Raw genomic sequence first — 24,132 nt, 5'->3', positions numbered from 1 at the left:
GTGGCGCTTGCTAATGCTGGGTTTAATGTTTTTGGCTATTCTTCAGGACCAGTAATTTTAAACGAAAAGAAATGGTCTTTCCGCTTGATTTCCCCTGGAAAAAGCATGGGGTTGTTGGTGGTCCAATCCATTCTATTTCTTAAATCTACCGCGAAGTTACCATTCGGAAAAATTTTAAATTAACAAGTTTCTATTCAAAGTGTGACATTTCACACTGTACAAGTAAGTTTAAAACGTTAGCAAGTTCAAAGCTATTTGATGGCATTTTCAAGCTTGTTGAAAAACAAGGTGGTCGAACGTTTTCCTTAGTAACAGGTTATGTTGATTAAGTGTTTTTTATAAGAGAATAGACTTTCAATACAAAACTCTTACATCATTATTACAACTATTACTAATACAACAAAGCTATTTTTTCGAATTGTCGTGCTGGTTGAAAAAGAAACGGGCCTAGCCTTCGCAGTGCTAACAAGTTAACTTGGTTAATTGCAGTTTTAAATTCAAATCTTGTGAAATAGCAACCTTTCCGTAAAGATACACTGTAATGAGCACAGTAGAAAATTCGGAATTTAATAATGTCAAAAAAATGTCACGCGTATGATGCTAATGATTGACAATGTCGAGGGGTAGGACGTTTGCCATTTTAGTGTACGGGATTTCGAGATTCTGACTGAGATTTTTGGAATCTTGAAATCTAGTCCAAATAGATGACTTCAAACAAACTGTACGGGAGTTTGACAAACGTCCGACCCCTCGAGCGATATTTATTCAAAATTTCGTAAAATTTTAAGCATATGTCTGTTTTGCTTAATAAAGTAAGGTTATCGTTATAGTTGTATAAAATAGTAACCTATAGTAACTTTCTGTAGATAAAGTACTAGAGATAAAAATTGTATTCGCGAATATTTATACCAGGAGCTGATGACAAAGGAGTCTCGGACGCTAGCTTCCATAAGGTAGAGGGCAATGGGATCCGCGAACGTCACGGTTAATAACCAAAATCATTACGCCAGTGCCACCTCTCGTAGAAAATTTGAGCTTTACTTTCCAACCAATAGCGAGGCTGCAAAGTTTCGAAAGGAGATCTGGGAAATCGCGTCTGGAGCCTATCTTTAAAAATACGTATCGTCTGCTTATAACTAGCCTAGGCTTAACGAGTATTAGACTTAAAAATGGATTTCAACGGCTTTTTAATCTTTTTTTAGACTAAAATTGATAATGAAAAGCCCCGCGAGTAACGTATGTACACTATTAAAAAACTAAAATGTGTTTCAGTGCCAATCTTTTCTTAATTTCGTCTTGAATTAAATGACAGCTACAAGAGGTTGGGAAAAGAAATCACTCACGATCTTTTAATACCAAAAAAGTAAGAGACAGTGATTTCGTTTCCAACCTCTTGTAGCAGTCAATTAATTCAAAAAAATACGGAATAATTTGGCCCTAAAACACATATATAACATTGTGTTTCGGCATCTTTTAAAACCTTGCTTTTATAATTTGAAAACCCGAGCCCAATCATTCCAGTGGGCACAAATTGTTAATTAAGCCTTGGCTTACCTGGATTTCTCAGCTAGTTTGGACTTAATTTACTATTTAGTAGGTTTAAAGTCACAAAATGTAGTTTTATCTTTTATCTAAATACCAACGGTTACAGCAGTTTGAATAAAGTAATTATATTGTGTATATTTATGTCGCGATCGGATAAGACGAACCTCAGTAGCCACCGTTAGTCCGTTATTACAAAAAAAAATTCCCAGTAGACTTTGGTGCCAGATATAATCCACCAAAAGCATCGTCTGCTATAATGTCTGATAGAGCGTCTATGGCAAACAATATCGCTACAGCTGTGAGGTACGCGGGTGCCATTGCCCTCTATATTATGGAAGCTAGCGTCCGAGACTCCTTTGTCATCTGCTCCTGTTTATACCTTACTATGAGAATACAATTCTCAGATTTTTGTGATCTCCAAAATTCATGTTCAACTTAATAAGGAAAATTGTAATTAATACCTAAAAATATATATAGACACGAAGCTGACCTCCTTGAATTTATGGCGCAATATTGTGGTTCGCAAGTTAAAAATTTAAAATAAATAGCGCAGTTATAAGGAAAATAATCACTTTCTTTTAAAACATGGTTTCTTAAAGCGCCGGAAAACAGCTTCCTAAACTATTGAGACTTAAAAAAGGAAAAATCAGAGACATAAAAAACGAAATGGAAGCCTCGCTGTCTTACCTTGCACAAAGGTTTTATGATGTAATATTTTTATACTAACAATTTTCTTGCCAAAATTTGAAAGTGAAATTAAAACTCTCTGCTCTCACGTGCAATGTCGAAGTTAAAGTTCATGGTAAAATATTTTGGGCAAATGGAATTATAGTGACGAAACGAAGATAAGGAATTTTTTTCAATTATTTCCTTTTTTATAATCACGTCTCAATATCTGGTACTTCAGTCCTTCCATTTGGTTCTCTTATCTTATACTCTTTCTATCTTTATCAACTAAGATATTTTTTTATTATACTACGATAAGTATTTTTTAAAAATATTTGATATTTTAAAATCGTGACTTTAAACTGAAAATTTTAAAATCTGGTCCTTCAGCAAATCTATTTTGCATTCTTACACTTTATAGAAGATATTTGAACAATTTGTATTATTGATAAAAATGTATTGTAAAAAATGATTTTATGGCCTGTGTTAAACGTGGAAACTAGATCGTGAAATTATTTGTGGTCACTGATGACATAAAGTATCCTCGTGACTTACACCTTTAATTTCCATTTTGACCACGAATCCTAAGAAGTATTTTTGACGCGAAATGTTAAAAATGTATAGCGACCCAGCGTCTGGAAAGCACTGATACAATATTAAATATAGCAGATGCTTTAAAGTGGAACACACGCGTAAAATCAGTATAAAGAGATTCTGATATTTATATTACACAATTATAACCGTAAACAACTTCTTGTTGCGCATCGTATATATATTATTACTACAGGGATAGATTTAATTTTAGAAGTAGGAATGAAAAACGGTTATTATTTACTTCAGTCCGACTCGTAGCCCAGTATAGAGCCCCTCACTCCAACATGTAACGAAAAGTTTAAATAATCTTATTGGCTCACTTAAACTACGTTTTGATGACGCTACTGATGGGGACGACGAAAAAGACGTAATTCCTTTTTATTTCTGTCGATATGGCCAGCCTCTTCTTTCATATCCTTCCGTCCCGTGGGCCGTGGAGGGGGGTCCGGAACTTTGACGCGCGCCAAGATTACTCTATCTCAATTCCTACTTCTAAAATTAAATATATCCCTGTTACTATCTGTAATGTTATGACTGAATGGCTTAGGGAAATTCTCTTTAAATTATACCCGATCTTCAAATAGAGCGTTAAATGTCAGTGCTACGACACAGCGTTCAAAATCAGAGTGAGTGAGTGACGTATTTGGTTTCACGAGTAACACTGGGTTACTCAAAATAAGTGTTCGTCTGACATGTTTCACAGTGCATGGTGAAGTTAAAAGTGATGTCACTACCATGATTTCACGCCTTCAAAGCATTGGTCATCGAATTAGAGAATTACTATAAAACTAAACAAAGGGGACATTACTAAAGCAATCAGCTTGACTAAAAATTAACAATACTATGTGCCGGAACAAGTGTAAACGAAATAATATAGTAGAGGTCGCTGCCAGAAACTAAAGTATATTTAAAAATATAGCAAAAAATAACTGAGTATCATGAAGGGAATAAAACAATTGAAAACCTTCATAATATTGGAAATACAAATATTTTCTCTAACTCGCCGTGACTCTCTTTTTCGTCCGAGGGGTTAGTCACTTGAATAATCAGGTGTACAAAACCGCAGAAATCGATTACTTCATTTCTAGAATTCTTTGAAAATCATCAGTAATCAGAAATCTCCGATAATCACTGGAAATCACGTGAAATCTTGAGAAAATCAGAAATAATCACGTGATTTACTAAGTAATCTTTTATAATCACCTCGGAAATCACACCTTTCGTGAAATAATCACGCATAATCAATCGAGGCCTTCGAAAATCCAAAATTAAATCGTAATCAGTGCATTCATTGTAAATCACGAAGAATCCAGTGGTAATCACGGCATTCACCAAAAATCACCGGAACTCATTGGAACTCAAACAAGAATCACAAGTAATCCGCGGCAATAACGGGAAATCAGTGTAACGATTATTAAAATCTCCTAAAATAATCGTAATCACAAAAATCAAGGAATTCGTTCAGTAACCTTCGGAATTCACATAAAAATTCAGAAATCAGTATTCAGGTGTACACAATTAGGGCGAATGACTAGCCCCTCCAAAGCTATGTCTACTAGCATCAATTTGTTTACGAGTTATTAAAAATCATATATAAATATTGTTGATGTAATCTAACAACTAAATGGATAATAACCATATGATTACTTAATGTCTCTAAATGTAATTGTGGAGAATAAACACTATCCAAAATATGTCTCGGTCTAAAATTATTAATTCAAACTTATATTTTATTTGTTAAAATTTCACAAACTAATAGGAACCCACTTTTTTGCTACTGAGCGTTTTAGACTTAAAACCATACAAGGCGTATATAATCTGAACTTTTTTATATAATTTTTTAATTTATAAACAAATCAGTCATTAAATTGATGGTTTTAATCGTAGCCTACGTTAATCGAAGCCCGCGCAGGGTCTTCTTGCTATCAATGGTATTTAAAGGACGCAACGGCTTATTTTTTGCGCTAGATTCTCGAAAGATGGCGCTTTTAGAAGGTAAATGTCTGTATTTTTGGAGCGCGAAGATTTAAGGGATCATGCATAAAATTGTTTGGACTAAAATAGTTATTTAAGTACTGGAAACGCATATATTACTTAATCTTTATTATAATAATTATTAAAAAGGGAAAATTTATAATAATTATTAAAAACAAAATGCATAATAGAAAGATAAAGTCATATTATTATTTTTAGAGAGATAAAAATCATATTATATTATTATTATTATTAGAAAGATCAAAATCATATTAATATTATTCGAAAGATAAAAATCAACTTATTATTATTAGAAATTTAAAATAAATAAGATCTCTGTTAGAAATACAATAATTATAATTATGCGCGACCATATAAACAAGTCTCTATTTGGCGAAACTGTATTTTTGACAACTAATATAGTTCGTGATCATTTAAAATCCAATCGTTAAGTTTCACCATCATTCGTTTTGATAACCAAGTACTCTGTCAATGGTTCTTCTAATCGTTATTGAACTAATTTCTAAGTTCTACACCCTGGCAAGTTGCAAATATTGCTCAGCAGACGGCAACATCACATGGTCAATTAAAAATATTTTCAATCAATACTCGCGTAGCAAGTTCCAGATTTATAGCGAAGACTTTCAGTAAAATAGTCGCTCTAGGTATCATGTGTATTTAAACTTTCGCCCAAGCTAAGAAAATTATTAAACTCATTTAATTAAAAAAATCATGCTCATAAAAGCCCCACTGAGCTTTTTAATAAATTATTAAACCCTATATTTCTTAAATGCGGATTCTCCTCATAGGCGTAGAGTTCTATAGGCCCGTGGGGCCCGAGCCCCCCAAAAATTTTAGAAATGGCCACGGGCCCCTCCAAAAATTTGTCATCGATAATACCGAAATCATGAAGATAGTGACCTCATAAAAATAATTTTTGCGTTTAAATGACTGTAAAAAACCATTAAAACCTCTACAGAGCAGTGTTTTCCGAACAGAATAGTTTTATTTTGTTCTGTAAAATGTAAACAGGACGACCCAAGGGCTGGCCATAATAGTAGCCACATCGGTATCTACTTAATTATTCTTACTTCAATAAATTCACTTTTGTTATAATTGAAATAGTGCGACATAAACAGAGAATTTGAAATTTACTTCTGTTATATTTGTAATAGTGCGAGATAAACAGAAAACTTGAAATTTACTTATGTTATAATTGTAATAACCCGGTTCCGAGAAGCTTTTGCTTTTAAAATTCCCCACGATTTCTTTGAATGTTGAAATAGGGGAGTGGGATTGAAAGCGTGAAATACTTGTCGACGGGTAATAGGAATTTTAAAGGGAGTATTAAACCTTCCATTTTAAGGCTATATCATAATCCTCTCTCTCTCTCTCTCTCGCTTGAAACATAGAGCAAATGTGAACCAAACAATGCTTAACCTTACTAGTTAAATCTAATGCAATGTTTAATCATCTCATATTAACTCTTACTTCAATGACGAACGAAAAATATCACCTCACCACAATCCTCTCCCATCAGCTCCCATTGACCCTCCCTTCAATGAGGAAAGAAAAATTTTAAACTGCCAAAATCAGTACAATGACGCCAGTACAGAGATACTCCTACAATGCCACCGCCAAAAGGGCAGGTCATACTAATGTCCACATCGTAGATTTATATCATACGATGTGGCTAAAAAGTGTAGTTTCTAAGAGATTTTTTTTCCATTTCGTTGAAAAAAGAGGAATTGACCGGTCAAGGCAGCAGCGGCTGGCACCCCATCCTAACCAGATTAGCTGGTTTTCATGGTTTTCACGTCAAATAAATTTAGATACTACAACAAAATTTCAATGACCGCTGACACAAATAATGGAAGGAATGAGGGATGGGATTGAAAAGTGCAAGTGGTCTTCTGAAAATAACCCGTTTTTAGCATGCTCTAGTCTAGTATAGTCTGAAGCCGATTAGGCTTTAGACATGAAGTACGTAACATGTGCCATTGTGGCTGGAGGAGCTACACGATATTCTCCAGGCTCCTGGGAGAGAACCCCTCTTATGCAGAGGAATATAATTCGATAGGGCGGCTCCTTCGGATCCTTGCGATCCTTCCGCTTTAAGAACCGATTTATCAGGTACATAAATTAGAGAATTACTATAAAGACTGAATATTCTTTAGTTAAAACTATACACAATACCAAAGATTATTTGGGAGTAAGGCACGAAGATCTTATCAATCTGGGTAGCTTTTGCTTAGACTATTTAAGACGCCGTGTATATGTTTTTTTACGAGGATTTTTTTCTTTTCTCGCGGCTACGGAGAGCCCAGCCGCTGGAGGCTCGGGAATCGGGATACCGCCGATACCTAGCCGAGGCTTAGTGTAGTTTTCGAGTCTACTATTATTCGCAGAGCTATTTTTCTGTTGAAATTAAAAAAATTCTTATAATATTTAGTTGAAGACTTGTTAAATTTTCGAAACTTGAGCTTTAAAACGTTGAATATAATATAACGACTAACGAACGATACCGCAAATTTGCCTTTCAAGCTTCCCGGTTATGTCGCCGGCGAGGTCGAGTCGAGGTCCCATGCATGAAAATAGTAATAGCCGTCGCCGATTGGTCTGGCATTAAAGAGGCAATCTACGGTTAGGGGACTTATGATTGGTTAAAAGCTTTTTTTTTCGTCTGTTTAGTTTTTACTTCGGGAATGTCATGAAATATATGGCCAAAGCTATGGAAAATTGGGACTTTCGTACTTTATGTGTGAAGAATAATCCGCTTTTGGAATGGTGCGACGAATGTAAGGCCAGGGATACTAGATGCTTTAAGAGGGATTCGAAGGGAGACGGAAATTGCGACAGAGTTATCGGCGTGTCATGCGCAGCACAGTCTACCGGACTTCTAGATTTTAGTGCAATTCAAAGCCGAATCAAGGATAATGGCGGCAGGATGCGAAATCTGAGAGAAATAGACGCACTGTGGAACGGCTTAGGTCTGGTGGAACGCAATAAATATGGGAATACTCGGAATAGGAATTCAATTTGTCCTTGATAGGGAACAAGATGGCCCCGGCCATATTTACGTTTTGCCTTGGCTAGCTAAATTTATTGTAAGGTGACCCCGGCATATATACTTTACGGTTATTTTTTTTCTTTTAAATATCAAATATCATTCCAATTATGAATAAAAATAATATAGCTTGATTTTGGGTTATAGATTATGAAACAAGTAAATAATCAACTTCTGTCCTATGAACTGGAACAATTTTCTTGATATTTTTGTTGCAAACATAATATTTGTGGGATAATTGATGCGTTTGGGTACTAAAATTATTCATTGATTGCACGCTAATAGCAATATGCAACAAGCGCTTAGAATTAGCCCCGAGTCATGTTCTCTTGAAACTTGACGCAATAGAAATGAAGTAATTTGCATAAGCCCTAAAGAACAACGTTAGACGGGACACGGAAACGGATGGTGGAGATAAAGAACAGAGAAAATCGTACTGAATAGAAGGCAGGCCCGATATATATTACCGCCAAAAACAACCTCATTCCTTTTTGTTTATGACGTACTAAGCGTTAATTAATCAGAGAAGCTGGAACCGAAAAAACTTACAAAAATCTCATAATATTTGTGCCAAAAAAGTTAATTTAAAAACAATTTTATATATTTTAATTTAGTATAAAACAATTTTAGAACTAAAAATGGGGTTGAAGGGAGGCCCAGCCTGCCAGCTAGGGTCGGACCAATACTTTTCCGGACCTCTAAAACTCGCGAAAGTAAAAACTTAGTAAGGAAATAATTTATAAATAAAAATGTGGTTGAAGGGACGCCCAGCCTGCCAGGCAGGGTCGGATCAATACTTTTCCGAACCTCTAAAACTCGCGAAAGTAAAAATGTAGTGAGGAAATTTTTCTCAGGCTTACAGGATTGGCAACTCCCTATGTTCGACGGCAGCTTATTCAATATAAAATTTGTTCTAGCTTTGGTTCTCAGCACGACCCTGGTTCCTATACTGGAGTGATTTTGCGGTAATCTATAACCTAGTTTTAAGCGTGCTGACAACACACGAAAGAAATATTTCGAGACAAAAGACGAAAAAATACTGATATTTAGGATTTAAAATCTCGACGTTTTAAATCGGAGTGAAAGAACTTTGACTGGTAGATGGGCCCTGATTAGTAGGAGATTCGAACACCAACTGCCTCTCTAGCTTCTTTCTTGTCGCATATCTCTCTAGTCTTTGTGCTTTTTCTCTTTCTCTGTATTCTGGAATCAAACGTAGCCTTCTCATCTTTTCGGCTGATGTTTCTTTCACATTAGATGCCATTTCTGAACTCTCTATTGGTTTATGCTTGCTAACCACATGCACCATCAATCCGGCTAACCACACGCACCATGTTTGTAGTCCTGTACAAGAAAGTAGAATTAGATAGTCAGTGGAATGTTTAGTCAATAGAATTGTATAACAAAAGATTACTCTCTCGCCGTCCACCACGATGTATAGTTAATAAATGTTTCACGATAAGTGCGGGTCGTGTGGGGTGTAATATTATGTAACCCAGATGTTATTTTACAGAAGTTATTATTAATATGTTAATAAATTGTTGAGTTATTTCATAGACGTGGTGATTATTTATTAGTTAGAGCCAACGTAAGCCTCGGCCAACCTAATGACAGATACGCCCCCTCTTCCCGTTACAAGTGGTAGCAGAGCGTGGTTCGGGTTAGATCGTGAAACTGTTCGAAAATAAATTGAGTCAAGTGTTAAAAATCGCTGAGGGATTTGGATCGGTACCGTTTAAAAGACTTGATGGTGAGAACTATGAACAATGGAAAGTAGATATGAGAGCATGGCTATTAGACGGTGGCTTATGGAGGATAGTGGATGGGACCAAGGCTAAACCAGATGAGAAAACGGCAAAGACGGAGGAAATCGAGAGATATGAGAGGAAGCATGATCAAGCTTTATCACGTTTGACTTTGGCCGTAGATGATCAACACAAGCGGGTAATTAAAGAGTATGCCACCGCAACCGAAGTTTGGATAGGTTTAGAGGATCTTTTTGAGCCTAAGTCATTGACTCGAATTGGAGCGCTTAGGAAGAAGTTCATCACTATGAAGTTTACACCACCTGAAACGATGGCCGTGTATTTGGCAAGGGTCAAGGAAGTTGCCAGTGATTTGGCGCTAGCAAAGAGGCAGTTGGAGGATGATGAAATTGCATTCCAAATGGTTCATGGTCTACCAGATGAGTACCAGAGCGTAGTGCAATACCTGTTTAATGGAGGAAGCGATAGTTTCACATCTGCTAAGGTAAAAGAACATTTAATTGCCGAGTATGATAGACGGAAGAGGATGATAGGACCTACACCCGTAGAAGATGTCGGTACAACAGCTATGGTTTCATATAAGGGGTCATATCAGAGATCTAGAGGCATTAGAACCCAAGAACCAGATGGTCGGCAAGGTTTATATTGCGAAAATTGTAAGAAGAAAGGGCATATGACCAAGGATTGTAGAAGGAACGATAGGTTCAGGGCTAATAATAATAGATCAGATGGAAATGACAGGACGAGGGATGACAGATGTCATAACTGCAACAGAAGAGGACATTGGGCCAGGGACTGCCAGGATAGACATAGCCATAGAAATAATGGGAATGGTCAAAGGCCTAGGAACCGACTAAATGAACATACATTCTTATCGGCAATAACAAGTGTAAATGATGATTTGGAAAACTACGAAGTTACTGATGGAAGGGTGGCTAACGAGCAGGCTATGTATAGTTCAATGGTAGCATGTCTGTCAAGCAGCAATGATCAAGAGGGATGGGTGTATGATTCAGCGGCCACGCATCATTTCTGCAATAAGAGAGAATATTTCTACAATTATTATAACGTGGAGACATCGGTAATGATAGCGCAAGGCACGGCAAAAGCCGTGGGAAGGGGCGATATAGTTTTACAGTACAAGAATAAACATCGCATTACATTAAGAGGGGTTGTATACGTCGCAGGCTATTGTACAAATTTGATCTCAGCGAGACTAATCGACGAGTCTGGATACAGTGCCGTGATTGGCAACGGAAAAATTGAAGTATTTACGAAGACAAGAGTGACACTAACGATCTCGTATTTAAGTCCGGATAGTAACTTATATATCGTAGATGTCCAGGTTAATACGGGTCTACCAGGAGTACCTAAGATACAAGCTAGATCAGAATGTCGTCCAGAGAGGCAAGTTAGTCACCTGAGTGAGGTAGATATGTGGCATAAGAGGCTGGGTCACCCGAATCCGAGAAGACTAAAGGAGTTGGAAGTAAAAGATATGGTGATAGGCTTATCAAAAGTTAAAGGGGAAATGGAATCGTGTGTACCATGCAAACTATCAAAGGCCACAAAAGAAATATCAAGGGCGATAAAAGACATTAAATCGAATGGGGTATTACAACTGGTACATTCCGACATCTGGGGACCGGCGCCTAAGGCTTCAATGGGCGGATCATCATATTTTATAACCTTTATCGATGATTATTCTCGGAGAGCCATGGTCTATTTAATGCGCTCAAAGAATGAAGCTTTCCAGAAATATCAGGAATATAAGTCATGGGCCGAAAGACAGACAGGGGAAAAATTAGGGCACCTGAGAACAGATAATGGGCTTGAGTATACAGCAAGTTATTTTGAAGAATGTTGTAGAAAAGATGGGGTTCAGGTAGAGAGATCCAATACATATTCACCCGAGATGAATGGAGTAGCGGAGCGGTATAACCGCACGCTCATGGATGGCGTAAGAACCTTGCTAGAGGATAGTAAACTACCACAGTATCTATGGGGAGAAGCACTATGCGCATTCAATTTACCCCATTCCAAGATTGCGGACCAAGTACCGGAGGAGAGATGGTCCAATCGGAAACCTTCGGTACGACATCTAAAGCGATATGGCTGTTTGGCTTTCACCTATTTACCGAAGCAACATCGAAATAAGTTAGAAAATAGAGCGAAATTAGGAATTATGGTTGGCTATGCATTTCATACAAAGGGGTATCGTATTTGGTTCCCAAGGGAGAGGAGGATAATTGAAACCAAACACGTGTCATTCAATGAATATAAATTGGGGATTCAGGAGCACAATGATACGAAGAATGAAGAGTTTACATATTGTTTCAATATGCATTGGCCTAGTCATCATTTGGATACAAGTTCGGATGGTGACGACTCGGATGAAGATGGACAAGACCCCGAGCCCAGACGGGCACTAGAACCAATACAAGAACCAAGACCAAAACCGATACTAGAACCAATACGTGAATCAAGATTAGAACCAAGACAAGAACCAAGACTAGAACCAAGCCAAGAACCAAGACTAGAACCAAGATTAGAACCAAGACTAGAACCTAGACTAGAACCTAGACTAGAACCAAGATTAGAACCAAGACAAGAACTAAGACAAGAACCAAGATTAGAACCAAGACAAGAACTAAGACAAGAACCAAGATTAGAACCAAGACAAGAGCCAGAACCAGAACCAAGACAGGACCCAGAGAGGAAGGTGGATTACTATAAAGTTGGAAATTTACCACCAGGTTTTACCCGGAAGGAGGTTATTGGAACTAAGGGAACACAAATTGGACGGACCTATGTTTATTATTATTATCGAGGCGGGGAAAGACTACGTTCCCGAAGGGATTTACGAAACTGTTTTGATGCGAATGATCTTCCTTATGATCCAAAGAGGTTCTCATTTAAGCCTGACGGAGGAGACCAGCAAGAGATACAAACAGAGAACAATATGGAAGCGCATTGTATGGAGATACCTAATTCATATGATGAAGCAGTTGGAAGTCCGGAAAATGACAAGTGGCGGGATGCAATGAACGTAGAACTCGATACCATAACTAAAAGGGATGTCTGGGAGGTAGTACCCGCTCCAGAGGATAGACAAATCGTTGGATGCCGTTGGGTATATGCCTTAAAGACAAAATCAACGGGTGAAATAGCAAGATTCAAAGCCCGGTTGGTCGCCCAAGGATTTACCCAACGATATGGATATGATTACAATCACACCTATGCTCCGGTTGTAAATTTCGCACTAGTTCGTTTGATGATAGCACTATGTGTAACGACTCTTGGATGGTTTCACAGACAGTTAGATGTAAAGTGCGCATATTTGTACGGCACGCTAGATGAAGATGTGTACATGATACAACCCAAAGGATATGAAATTCCCGGAAAACCTAATCATGTATTGAAGCTGAAGAAGGCGTTGTACGGCCTGAAACAAAGTGGAAGGCAATGGTTTGCTGAACTGGACAATCTTCTATTGAAACTCAAATATACCAGATTAGTTGGATGTAATTGTATCTATCGGTATGGTTATGACGCACTCATGATTGTATACGTGGATGACATCATTTTACTATCCCGAAATGAGGAATTACAAAACGAGCTAATAAACCAGCTGAAGAAGAACCTTGAAATAACGGATCTAGGACCACTGCATTATTTCCTGGGGATACAGTTTCAGTTTGGAAACGGGAGAGTGAAGATTCATCAAGAAGCTTACATAGATAAAATCGCCAAGGATTTCAACGTATCTTCGGATGAGACAACCAAAATACCACTTGCACCGGGGGTTATTTTGACAAAGAAAGATTCGGCGGTCAACGATAATTGGGAAACCCCATACAGGAAGTTAATCGGCGTGTTATTGTATCTGGCACAACGTACGCGACCAGACATCGCGTTCGTCGTTTCATCGCTCTCAAGATTTTCTACAAACCCCGGCCAAGTACATTATAAATATCTCATGAACGTGTTAAAATATGTTTGCTCAACTAGATCTTATGGACTAAATTACACCTCGGCCAACGATTTAAAGTTAGAAGCTTTCACTGATGCGTCATATGGATCGGATTTTGATGACAGTAAATCAACAAGCGGTTACGTAGTTTTCCTAGGAGAAAACCCTATTGACTGGAGATCGACGAAACAAGAATGTGTGGCCAGATCAACCATGGAATCGGAATATATGGCATTAGCCGAGACAGGAAAAGAAGTAGTATGGATGAACCGGATATTAAGCGAAGTTCTACCTCTTTGCTCACAAGTAAATAATCCGGAATTGTTGCCTGTCATTAAGTGCGATAATCAGTCCACCATACACTTCTCGGAGAACAGAATTGAAAATAGAAGATCGAAACATATAGACATTAAATACCATTGGTTACGAGATTGCATTGAAAAGAAATTGTTTAAGGTATCATATGTTAGATCTGATGAAAATGTAGCAGATGTGTTTACAAAGTTGTTAGTCCAAAAGAAATTTGAATATTTTGTAACTAGGTTAAATTTAGTTGATTAATAGTATGATCATGTTGTTATCAAGCAGGGAGAGTATTGGTTTATGCTTGCTAACCACATGCACCATCAATCCGGCTAACCACACGCACCATGTTAGTAGTCCTGTACTAGAAAGTAGAATTAGATAGTCAGTGGAATGTTTAGTCAATAGAATTGTATAACAAAAGATTACTCTCTCGCCGTCCACCACGATGTATAGTTAATAAATGTTTCACGATAAGTGCGGGTCGTGTGGGGTGTAATATTATGTAACCCAGATGTTATTTTACAGAAGTTCTTAGTTTTAATATGTTAATAAATTGTTGAGTTATTTTATTGACGTGGTGATTATTTATTAGTTAGAGCCAACGTAAGCCTCGGCCAACCTAATGACAGATAGCCCCCTCTTCCCGTTACACTCTCTCGTATTTGTATAACAGCCGAGTTAAACGGCACAAAGTCAATTTTGATTTCAGACCGTTGAAAATGTCCTAACATAGTTCATGACTTGTTAGATATCCTGAAAACAATCTTAGTTTACCCGTAAATAGGCCTAACAAATAAAAATATATGACAAAACTACCCGTTCAAAGAAATACTTACTTGAAGTTAATTCTGAAAATAAAATATAATTAATAGGCCTAATAAAAATGAGAACTATGGTAACAAAATTCAAAACAAATACTTATTTCGAACAATAAGTTTTCAATTCGCATTCACAAAAAGCATAAGAAATCTTCCACAGCCGTTAAACGCAGAGTTCGCAAGAGAACAAAGGAAAGGATGTTCAAAGCAGTGATGCCAGGTGGGAAAAATGAAATTTCCCTTTCTAGCCCTTAAAATTTCCCTTTTTGGACCAAAATTTCCCTAGTTCAGAGCTGCCAGATTCCGCGCCTAGAACGAAAAAAAAGTTTCACTAGTGCCACCGTCCGGAGAAAACGCGAAGCTTGATCTAGGGGGAAAAAATGGCAGGCCTGAGACCTGTAGCATCAGCGGACAGCGGCAGTGTATGTGACGTTTAAACTTATAATTCAGTGCCAAATGAAAATTAGTACTCGAAATTTCTTGCAATGAATGAACCACAATTTTCAGAAGAGAATATTTTCAAAAATGGTAAGTGTTGAAAACCTAATCACCCTAATATTAACCAGATTAGTTATGTAAACTCTTAAGCCTTGGTCATAACATGAGTATAAAAATTGGTAATACTGTTTTCGTTTTGTTTAGTACCTGTTGCTCTCTCTCTTGTCAAAATTGCTACTAGTATTACACATATTTTCCAAAAGATCCTACTGAAAAAATTCAAAAAGCTCTTCAGTCAAACTTTAAGGGAAATGAATTCACAGAGTATGGAATTACAAACGAAAAAAAACACTTGTTGCTTTAAAAGAAGTCTAATTTAAAAGTACCGAAGATTGGTTTTGAAGTCAACCCTTCTTATCCATTCTTGGGGTGTTCCCCTGACGGAATAGTCAACGATAATTTGGTCGAAATGAAGTGTCCAGTCATTGGTGAAAAAGGAAACTTAGAAACAGTCCTCAAGAAAACTCCTTATGTAATCAAGAAGGACGGAACATTTTCTTTGAAACCCTAACAAATGTATTATGGGCAAGTGCAACTTAGTTTGGCCCATTTAGGACTTCAAAGTTGGCATTATGTAATTTATTCTAAACTGGAAGATGACTGTTTTGTTATTGATGTGCCTAAAGACCAAAAATTTTTTAACAATCTTTTACCAAGATTATAAATTACTTATTTTAAAAGGTTTTTTTGCTTATTTTAATTACTACATTCCAAATTATTTGAAATGGAATAAAAAGGACGGAATGTAATGGCGCAAATAAGGCTGAAGTGATATTTTTAAGTTCCTTAAAATGTGGTAGAATCTTACAAATTCATTAAATAAAATTGTTTTACAAAATTTCAGGAGTCTTGGGTTCATTATTTATTTGCATTTTTTTTTCACGGGTTTTAACAAGCTTGGGAATTGCGTAAGAGTTAATTTAAAATGATTTGAGGTCTGAACTTTACTTATTCCAAACAAAACTGATAGAGCGGTGAATGAAATGCCAAGTTTTAGTTTTATGAGTGTCAAAAATACCCTATCTCGAACATTCATTGAGATGCGGCTAGGAAGCTCACTGTTAATATTTTTAACGATCGCATCAAATAGACCAGTACTTTGTAATCCTGTTAATGAAATTATAGAGGTGGCATTCAATATTCCATTAGAAGCATTAACATAACATGTATGATTTTCCAAGGTGTTGACCATAATGCATTTACTGGGTTGCCACGGAATATTCAAAACCAAATTCCCTGACTTTTCCAGGTTTTCCCTGAACTTTTTCTGAGATTTTCCCTGACCTTTTAGGCTGAAAGTGTAAATGTTTACAGCACTTACTTATAATTAAATAAAGTCTCTACATTTAAGTTTTCCAATGTATTTTTCACACCAAAACGATTAAGAAACATTTTTAACCAAATGATTAAGAAACATTTTAACTATAAATAACAGTCTGGTAGATTTCTTTAGAGAGCATTAACTTTACAAAAACAATTCTAGACATTTTTTAGGATTGCTCTAGAGTTTTCTGTGTGAAGAGAGGATGAGAAACTTTCATTACTCTTTCAATAAAGACTTATCCCCAGAAATTTTACCTACTAAAATAAAATTCCGTGACTTTTCCCTGACCTTTTTGGCCCATTTTCAAATTATATAAAAAAGACTTGGTTTGCCCAAGCCTTAAAAACAAAACGATAAGAGTTTTTCCAGTTGTCTGAAGCGCGGATATTTTTTTTCTATTGAATTTTAAAGACAATCCGTATTTTACTACTCTTTAGAATTTAATTCAATCACCTGATTTTACTGCTAATGGATTTATTTCCTATAAATTAATTGAAATTAAAAATTACTTATCTCAGATTTTTCATGAACAATTTCATTTTCCTTAAACATTTATCATGAATTTTTTTCTTTTCAATGGAGAACGTACTTTAATTTTCAAATAATACTCTCATTAATAATGTATTATATGCGGTCTTTTCGAATACAAAAGGGGGCTTTTATCACCTTTCTTGTATTTGATAAAGGGGTTCGTTTCTTCTTTAAGCAGAGTCACAATTATTGAACTGTGTATATCAGTACTTGTGGGGAAGATTTTAGAAGTGTTGGTTGAGTTGTTATTTAGTTGACAACATAATGTAAACTTGATGTGTTTAAAACCTTTTGAAAGGAAAATTTTCGGAAATTAGAAAAGAAAGAGTCAATTTGATTAAATTTACACGATATCCCTCAAAATTATAAATGCATGATAAAATGATTCTGGAAAATGGAATTGTTGTTGAAAAATCTGAGATAAGTAATTTTTTATTTCAATTAATTTATAGGAAACTAATCCATTAGCAGTAAAATCAGGTGATTGAAATAAATTCTAAAGAGTAGTAAAATACGGATTGTCTTTAAAATTCAATAGAAAAAAAATATCCGCGCTTCAGACAACTGGAAAAACTCTTATCGTTTTGTTTTTAAGGCTTGGGCAAACCAAGTCTTTTTTATATAATGCATATATGATACTATAAGTGTTAGTATTTATTACTAATTGTAAGTGGAATGACTTAGCGCTCAAGTTAATAAAGAAACGTGACGTGTGTGTTTAATCAATGCGGCGTGTGTGTTTAATCAATGCGGAACTATTATTACATTTCATTGTTGTAGTTACAGTTAAGAGATGGCGTTGCGCGCACAACTATCCTTACATTGGCGCGATATTTAAAAGTTATGCTTCAACTCCTAACACCCCTCCTGGTTCTTTGATCCCCATGCATTTAAGGTGTTGATGCATTCTTGGACTCGGCAGAATTTTCGTCAATTGATCCGCGATGTTGAGATTTGAGTTCACATACTGAACTGTTATCTTCTTAGCTTCAATTAAATCCCGTATGTGGAAGAACCTTAAATCAATGTGTTTAGACCTGACCGACTTGGTGTGGTTTTCGGCCAATCTCATTGCTCCTTGGTTATCAATGTTGACTTAAACAATGCTACCCAAAAATTCACTCTGTCCGATTTCATCAAGTAAACTCCTGACCCAAGTGCATTCTTTGCTACATTCACTTAAAGCTACAAACTCAGCTTCCACGGTATTTAACGCCGTACATCTTTGTTTCCGGCTTAGCCAACTAACAGCATCGCCTCCAATTTTGATGATGTAACCGCTAAATGATCGTCTGTCTTCTTTGTCTGATCCCCAATCAGAATCAGTGAATACTTCTAGGTTCTTCTCATTCTTTTGGTATTGCAAAGCTAGAGTTTTTGTACCATTAAGATATCTCAGTGCATGTTGCATACCAGTCCAGTGTTCTGTTGATGGGTTGTGGTTAAATTGACTCAAGTATCCAGTAGCAAATGATAAATCAGGTCTTTTCTGTGTCGCTAAGTAGAGTAGGCTTCCGATTGCGTGTCGATATAGAGCAGCTTTCTCAGTATTTAGTTCTTGACCCTTCTCACAGCTTTTACACTTCACTCCTAGACATAACAGTGTTGCTACTTTCTTCGAGTTTAGCATACCCATCTCTTCAAGAAATTCTGTCGCGTAGACTGTCTGATCCATTATTATCGATCCTTTGTTTCTTCTCACTCGTATCGATAAAATATGTTTCGCTTCTCCCAGGTCTTTCACTTCAAACTGATTCTTTAGGGCCTTCTTCATAATTTCAATTTCTTTTACATATCACATAATGAAGTGAAAGCTTGTTTACGCCAAAGAGGGATCAAGCATGACCTAAGTAAATTTTCATTCAAGCCTATGGCAAAACAGCAGGCAAGATATGCTCGAGATAGTTTAGGAAATATTGAATTCCATTGTATGACGATTCCAAAGACGTACGAAGAAGCCATAGAGAGTGAAGACAAAGATAAATGAGAAGACGCCATGGATATGGAATTACAAACAATTGCAAAACGAAACTTATATGATCTAGTGAAGAAACCAGAGAACCAACATATCATTGGAACGAAATGGGTTTACGCCTTGAAACAGAATGCAAACGGCGAAACTATACGGCATAAAGCGCGACTAGTAGCCCAAGGATTTTCACAAGAATTTGGATCAGATTATACGACGACGTATGCGCCAGTTATCAATTTTGCACTTGTAAGAATTTGCGTAATCATATTTATCCCATGTTTGGGATGGACTCATACACAACTAGATGTAAAGAATGCATACTTATATGGCGATTTAAAAGAAGATATATACTTAAGGCAACCAAAGGGTTTTGTTCAATCAGGAAAAGAACAGTATGTTTGGAAATTAAATAAGGCGTTATATGGGTTGAAACAAAGCGGTAGGCAGTGGTATGAACAGTTAGACAAAACATTACATGATTTGAACTTTAAGAAGTTACAAGGTTGTAATTGTATTTACCATTTTGAAGATAAGGGGATACTACTAGTATACGTAGATGATTTCATAGTAATTGCTCAAAATATCCAAGTAATGAAGGGCGTTTAGCTGAGTCAAACATGAACTATAGAGAAAAACACCCAATATTCCTAAACAAAAATGAAAAATTTGATAAATTGCTTATGATCAGAAGTCACAAACAAGTGCAACACGGAGGCATCAATGACACAATAGTGCAACTTTGGGAAAGATATTGGATACCAGCTAGCCGACAATTAGCAAGGTCTGTTGTCAAGGCTTGTCTGACGTGCAAAAAATTGAGCGTTAAATCAGGGGACACCCCTATAGCACCGTTGCCCCACGACAGAATAAATGAATGCCCCCCCTTTTCCATCATGGGAATTAACTTCGCGGGCCCCTAACTAGTTAAATAGGAGACAAAATGAGTATATCTTACATTTGTCTCGCCACTTGTGCCGTTACTCTGGCGCGATCCACCGTGAGTTAATACCATCTCTTAGCACCGACGACTTTCTGCTAGCATTTAAAAGAATAGTAGCAAGAAGAGGGGTACCGAGCGTTATCTACACGGATAACGCAAAGACATTTAAAAGGGCAGACGCTGACCTAAAATTAATCTGGCAAAAATTAAATGTGGATAATCTAGGGGAGTTTTGTGGCACGCATGGCATAACATGGAAGTATATAATAGAAAGGGCCGCTTGGTAAGGAGGATGGTGGGAGATTATAGTAAAGTCCATCAAAACAGCGCTTAAAAAGAATATAGGAAATTCCTCCCTAACATACAATGAAATGCAAACCGCTATTATAGAAACTGAAGCTATAATAAACTCGCGCCCGATCACTTACGTGTACATTGACGTAAATGAACCTACCCCATTGTCACCCGCTGAAATTCTTATAGGTCGCAGATTAACTGCTTTACCACCCTTGAACCAAAATTTAAGAAATGTAACAACTACACGTGTGGAATTAACGAAAAGAATAAAATATAGAGAATTGTTAATCAATAAATTTTGGAATAGGTTTAGGAAAGAATATTTAATGAATTTAAGAACGGCTCACTATGGTGAAACGCCTAAAAAAGTTAGTGATATGAAAGAAAACGATGTAGTCATAATTGTGGACGATAAATTAAAACGCCACATGTGGAAACTCGGTCGCGTAATTGAAATGATTAAAGGTCGAGACGGAAATAACCGTTCTTGTATAGTTAAAACAACAAATGGCTCGACCATTAGACGTTCATTAAAAGAACTTTGTAATTTAGAAATAACTGATGTGCGCAATAACCTTAGGATAATACTTTCAACATTAAATATTCAGTATTATCCGGGGGAGTGTAAAATAGTGGACGTATCTTTCTAAATTAACTTTGATTAAATGTAATTACTACTTAAAATTAACCAAAATAATAATCATAAATAGCTAAGATTTCAAATTACCATATTCATGTGAAAATGTATATATATTCATGTATTCCCTTTTTTTTACTATTTTTTATCACAAACACAATCTTGTAAACTGGGGAATTTTCTGGCTCTCTCTGCATAAAGAAAGCATGGTGGTTCTAACTGGATAAAACCAACGTTGGGTTTTAAAAAGAGGACCCATGACGTAGTGGAAAACTTTGCTTCGTCATGGGCCTGTCCAAAAACGAGACGTTACTCTTAATCCCCAAACAAAAGGGGGTATAGGTATAGGAGAGAATAAAAATAAACTCGCTACCGAGAGGTTGTGCTCAAAGAAGGGGCTTCACTAATAAAATATTTTAGTAAAAAACCAAGTCTCTATACTTTGTCTAAGTTAAATCCAAGTCATCGAAACTAATGTCGAAGAAACTACGCTAGTTATTTTCCCTCTATCAATTGTTTCAGTCTGATTGATAGCAATTAAATTATCTCAGCTCAACCAAAGCCAAAGAACCAGTTTATAGTAGGAGGACAACTATTGAAAATTAAATCTACTTTCTCCCTCCGATAATCGACGACGTGTAAGACAAGGGTTAGCGAAAAGTTAAATTTTCAACTCCAATAGGAGATTCTAGGAGAGCGGTCCCTCTCTTAGATAAGACTTGATACTGCCTCTAATGCTAAAGGATGGTTTTTGATTGACCGTAACTTTTTTCGTATTGTGTTTGCTGCTTTGACATTTTGCCAGTGAACTAAAATCTGGGCCCTAATTATGTGGTTATAATTGCAAAGAGATCCAAATAATGGTTAATTATATAATGAAAAAAAATTGTTAAGGGTGGCTTTAGAATCCATAAAATGAATCAGACATTTGGTGAAAAATACTATATTCTTCCATAGAGATAACCGGGAATTTTTTGAAAAAATGACCTAAATTGGGATAGTGTATAATGAAAACTGTTCATTCGTTACGTTTGGGAACCATCTTAAATGAAAGATAACAGTCCATAGATGTGCCTTCCCTTAGTTTCATTATGAAAAATTAAGTTCCCCAGTAGCACTGCCGACGTAGGGCCTACATGGTCGGCTTTGTGTGTTACCAACGAGTTGGTAAAAAGTCACTAATAAGTCGGGAGAGTAATGGTTTGAAAGTCGAAATGTCCGCCTGGAGGGACGACGGCCCGCCGGTTTTCCTACTGTTTTGAGGCTACTATAAAACGACTGTTGGCCGACTATATGTCGGCGTCATTATGCCTACCTAAAGCCGCGCACAATCCGACGATTTCGCGGCTTTTTAGTATAGGAACGGTAAATCGTCGGTGAAGGGCTGGTAGAGTAAGGGTTTGAGAGTCGAAATGTCCGCCCGGCGGGACGACGCCCCGCCGGTTTTCAGACTGTTATGAGGCGACTATAAAACGACTGTTGGCCGACTATAGGTCGGCGTCATTATGCCTACCTAAAGCCGCGCTCAATCCGACGATTTCGCGGCTTTTTAGTATAGGAACGGTAAATCGTCGGTAAAGGGCTGGTAGAGTAAGGGTTTGAGAATCGAAATGTCCGCCCGGTTGGACGACGGCTCACTGGTTTACTGACTGTTACGACACGAATGAAATACGACCCTCATCCAACACGTTTGAGAGTTGACTTAACCGCCTGTCAGCAAGAGGTCCGACGCTTTTGCGACGATCAAACCTTAACTCGAGGCTTCATTCGCGTATAGTAAAGGATACTGATACCAAGTATTAAAATTTCTTTAATACATTTTCAATGAAAATCACTTTAGAATTTGTACTTTGAATATTTCAAGTAACATACAGGTTGAGCATCAATTATAACAATTTCAAATATTAAACAATGTATTCGATATTACACGACTAGTCGAATGGAAATATTAGCTGCCTAGCTAATTGGTTTTAACCAAAAGTAAAATTTTTCAGGGCGAGTATAATATTTACATCAATTAAAGCATTTATTAATATTCATTGTTAATATCTTCGATGTGGCCAGTTACTATCTCTTAAATTACAAAAATCTTAATGAAAAATATACAGGGTTGCCACGGAATTTTCAGAACAAAATTCCCGGACTTTTCCAGGTTTTCCCTGACCTTTTTCTCAGATTTTCCCAGACCTTTTAGGGCGGTAGGGTAAATTTTTACAGCACGTTTTAAGTGCTTATAATTAAATAAACTCTCTGCATTAAGTTTTCCAATGTATTTGTAGCACCAAAATGAATAAGAATCATTTTAACTATAAATAACAGTCTAAGAGCTTTTTTGAAGGTATTTACTTTATAAAAACAATTCTAGACATTGTTAAGGATTGCTCATGGAGTTTTCTGTGTTAAGAGAGGATAAGGAGAAACTTTCATTACTCATTCAATAAATACTTTTACCCACTAAAATCAAGTACCCAGAATTTGCTAAAATTTTTAAAATTTCCCGACTTTTCACTGACCTTTTGGCCCATTTTTAAATTCCCTGACTTTTCCAGGATATCCAGGTACTGTGGCAACCCTGATATACACTTACAGATTTTTTTAAGGAAAAAGAAAAACATACAATTCTAAAGGATATTATTTCACACATTTTTGTCTTAAAACAAATTGAGATCTATTTTGGAATTCAGTATTATTTTCACAACCGAAAATCTTAATATATAAGGTTTTTGATTTCCAAGCGCCCCAAAGCGCTTGCTTCTTTTATATTCAAACAAAGAAACTGAAGGTATACATAAACGTTTAAGTTTTGGTTTCACTTTATAGGGGTGTGGTTCCCAGCAGATGAGAAGCTAGGTAAAAAAGCAAAGGCTTATGCATAAAACGGGCTCTAAAAAGTAGATAAATTGATAATTCAATAACAAAATTCAAACCTTACGTGACAAACGAAGACGTTTCTAGTTTATATAGTGTGACAAAGAACCTTAGCGATGAAATTAAAAGTTAGCAAGCCTGGAACTAATCATTTTCGACCACAAAAATCTCGTTTAAACATTCTAACGACCCAGCCGCGTCAGAGATACTGGAAAGGCTAACTTGCTTTCCCACTAGCAGCGCCCTCTTCGATGATGACGTGCATGGCGTTTTCTTAGTTACGCCAATAGAACAGAGGCGTGTCACCTGACCCGAGAAATTACAGGAGGGAAAATTCAAACTAGAAAATCAGATGT

The 24,132-nt window shown here is 36.6% G+C and overlaps 1 protein-coding gene and 1 pseudogene across 1 annotated transcript; one reads left to right on the top strand and one right to left on the bottom strand.

Moving 5' to 3' along the window:
* Nucleotides 1-18,158: 18,158 nt before the first annotated feature.
* LOC149637874 (uncharacterized) lies at nucleotides 18,159-18,836 on the bottom strand (annotated as a pseudogene).
* Nucleotides 18,837-20,345: 1,509 nt separating this feature from the next.
* Nucleotides 20,346-20,921, top strand: LOC149637873 (uncharacterized). Its single transcript, XM_089850756.1, has one exon. It carries the CDS (start codon nucleotides 20,346-20,348, stop codon nucleotides 20,919-20,921), a length of 576 nt encoding a protein of 191 aa, XP_089706882.1.
* The last annotated feature ends 3,211 nt before the right edge of the window (nucleotides 20,922-24,132 follow it).

This window comes from Phalangium opilio, unplaced genomic scaffold, assembly GCF_054372755.1.
Source record: "Phalangium opilio isolate 3A_F unplaced genomic scaffold, DU_Popi_V2 ptg000094l_1, whole genome shotgun sequence".
Taxonomy (NCBI): Eukaryota; Metazoa; Arthropoda; class Arachnida; order Opiliones; family Phalangiidae; genus Phalangium; species Phalangium opilio.
This window is presented reverse-complemented; position numbering and strand designations above follow the sequence as displayed.

Excerpts from the sequence above, each read along its gene's own strand:
- LOC149637873 (XM_089850756.1), top strand. The coding sequence starts at position 20,346 with ATGCAAACCGCTATTATAGAAACTGAAGCTATAATAAACTCGCGCCCG.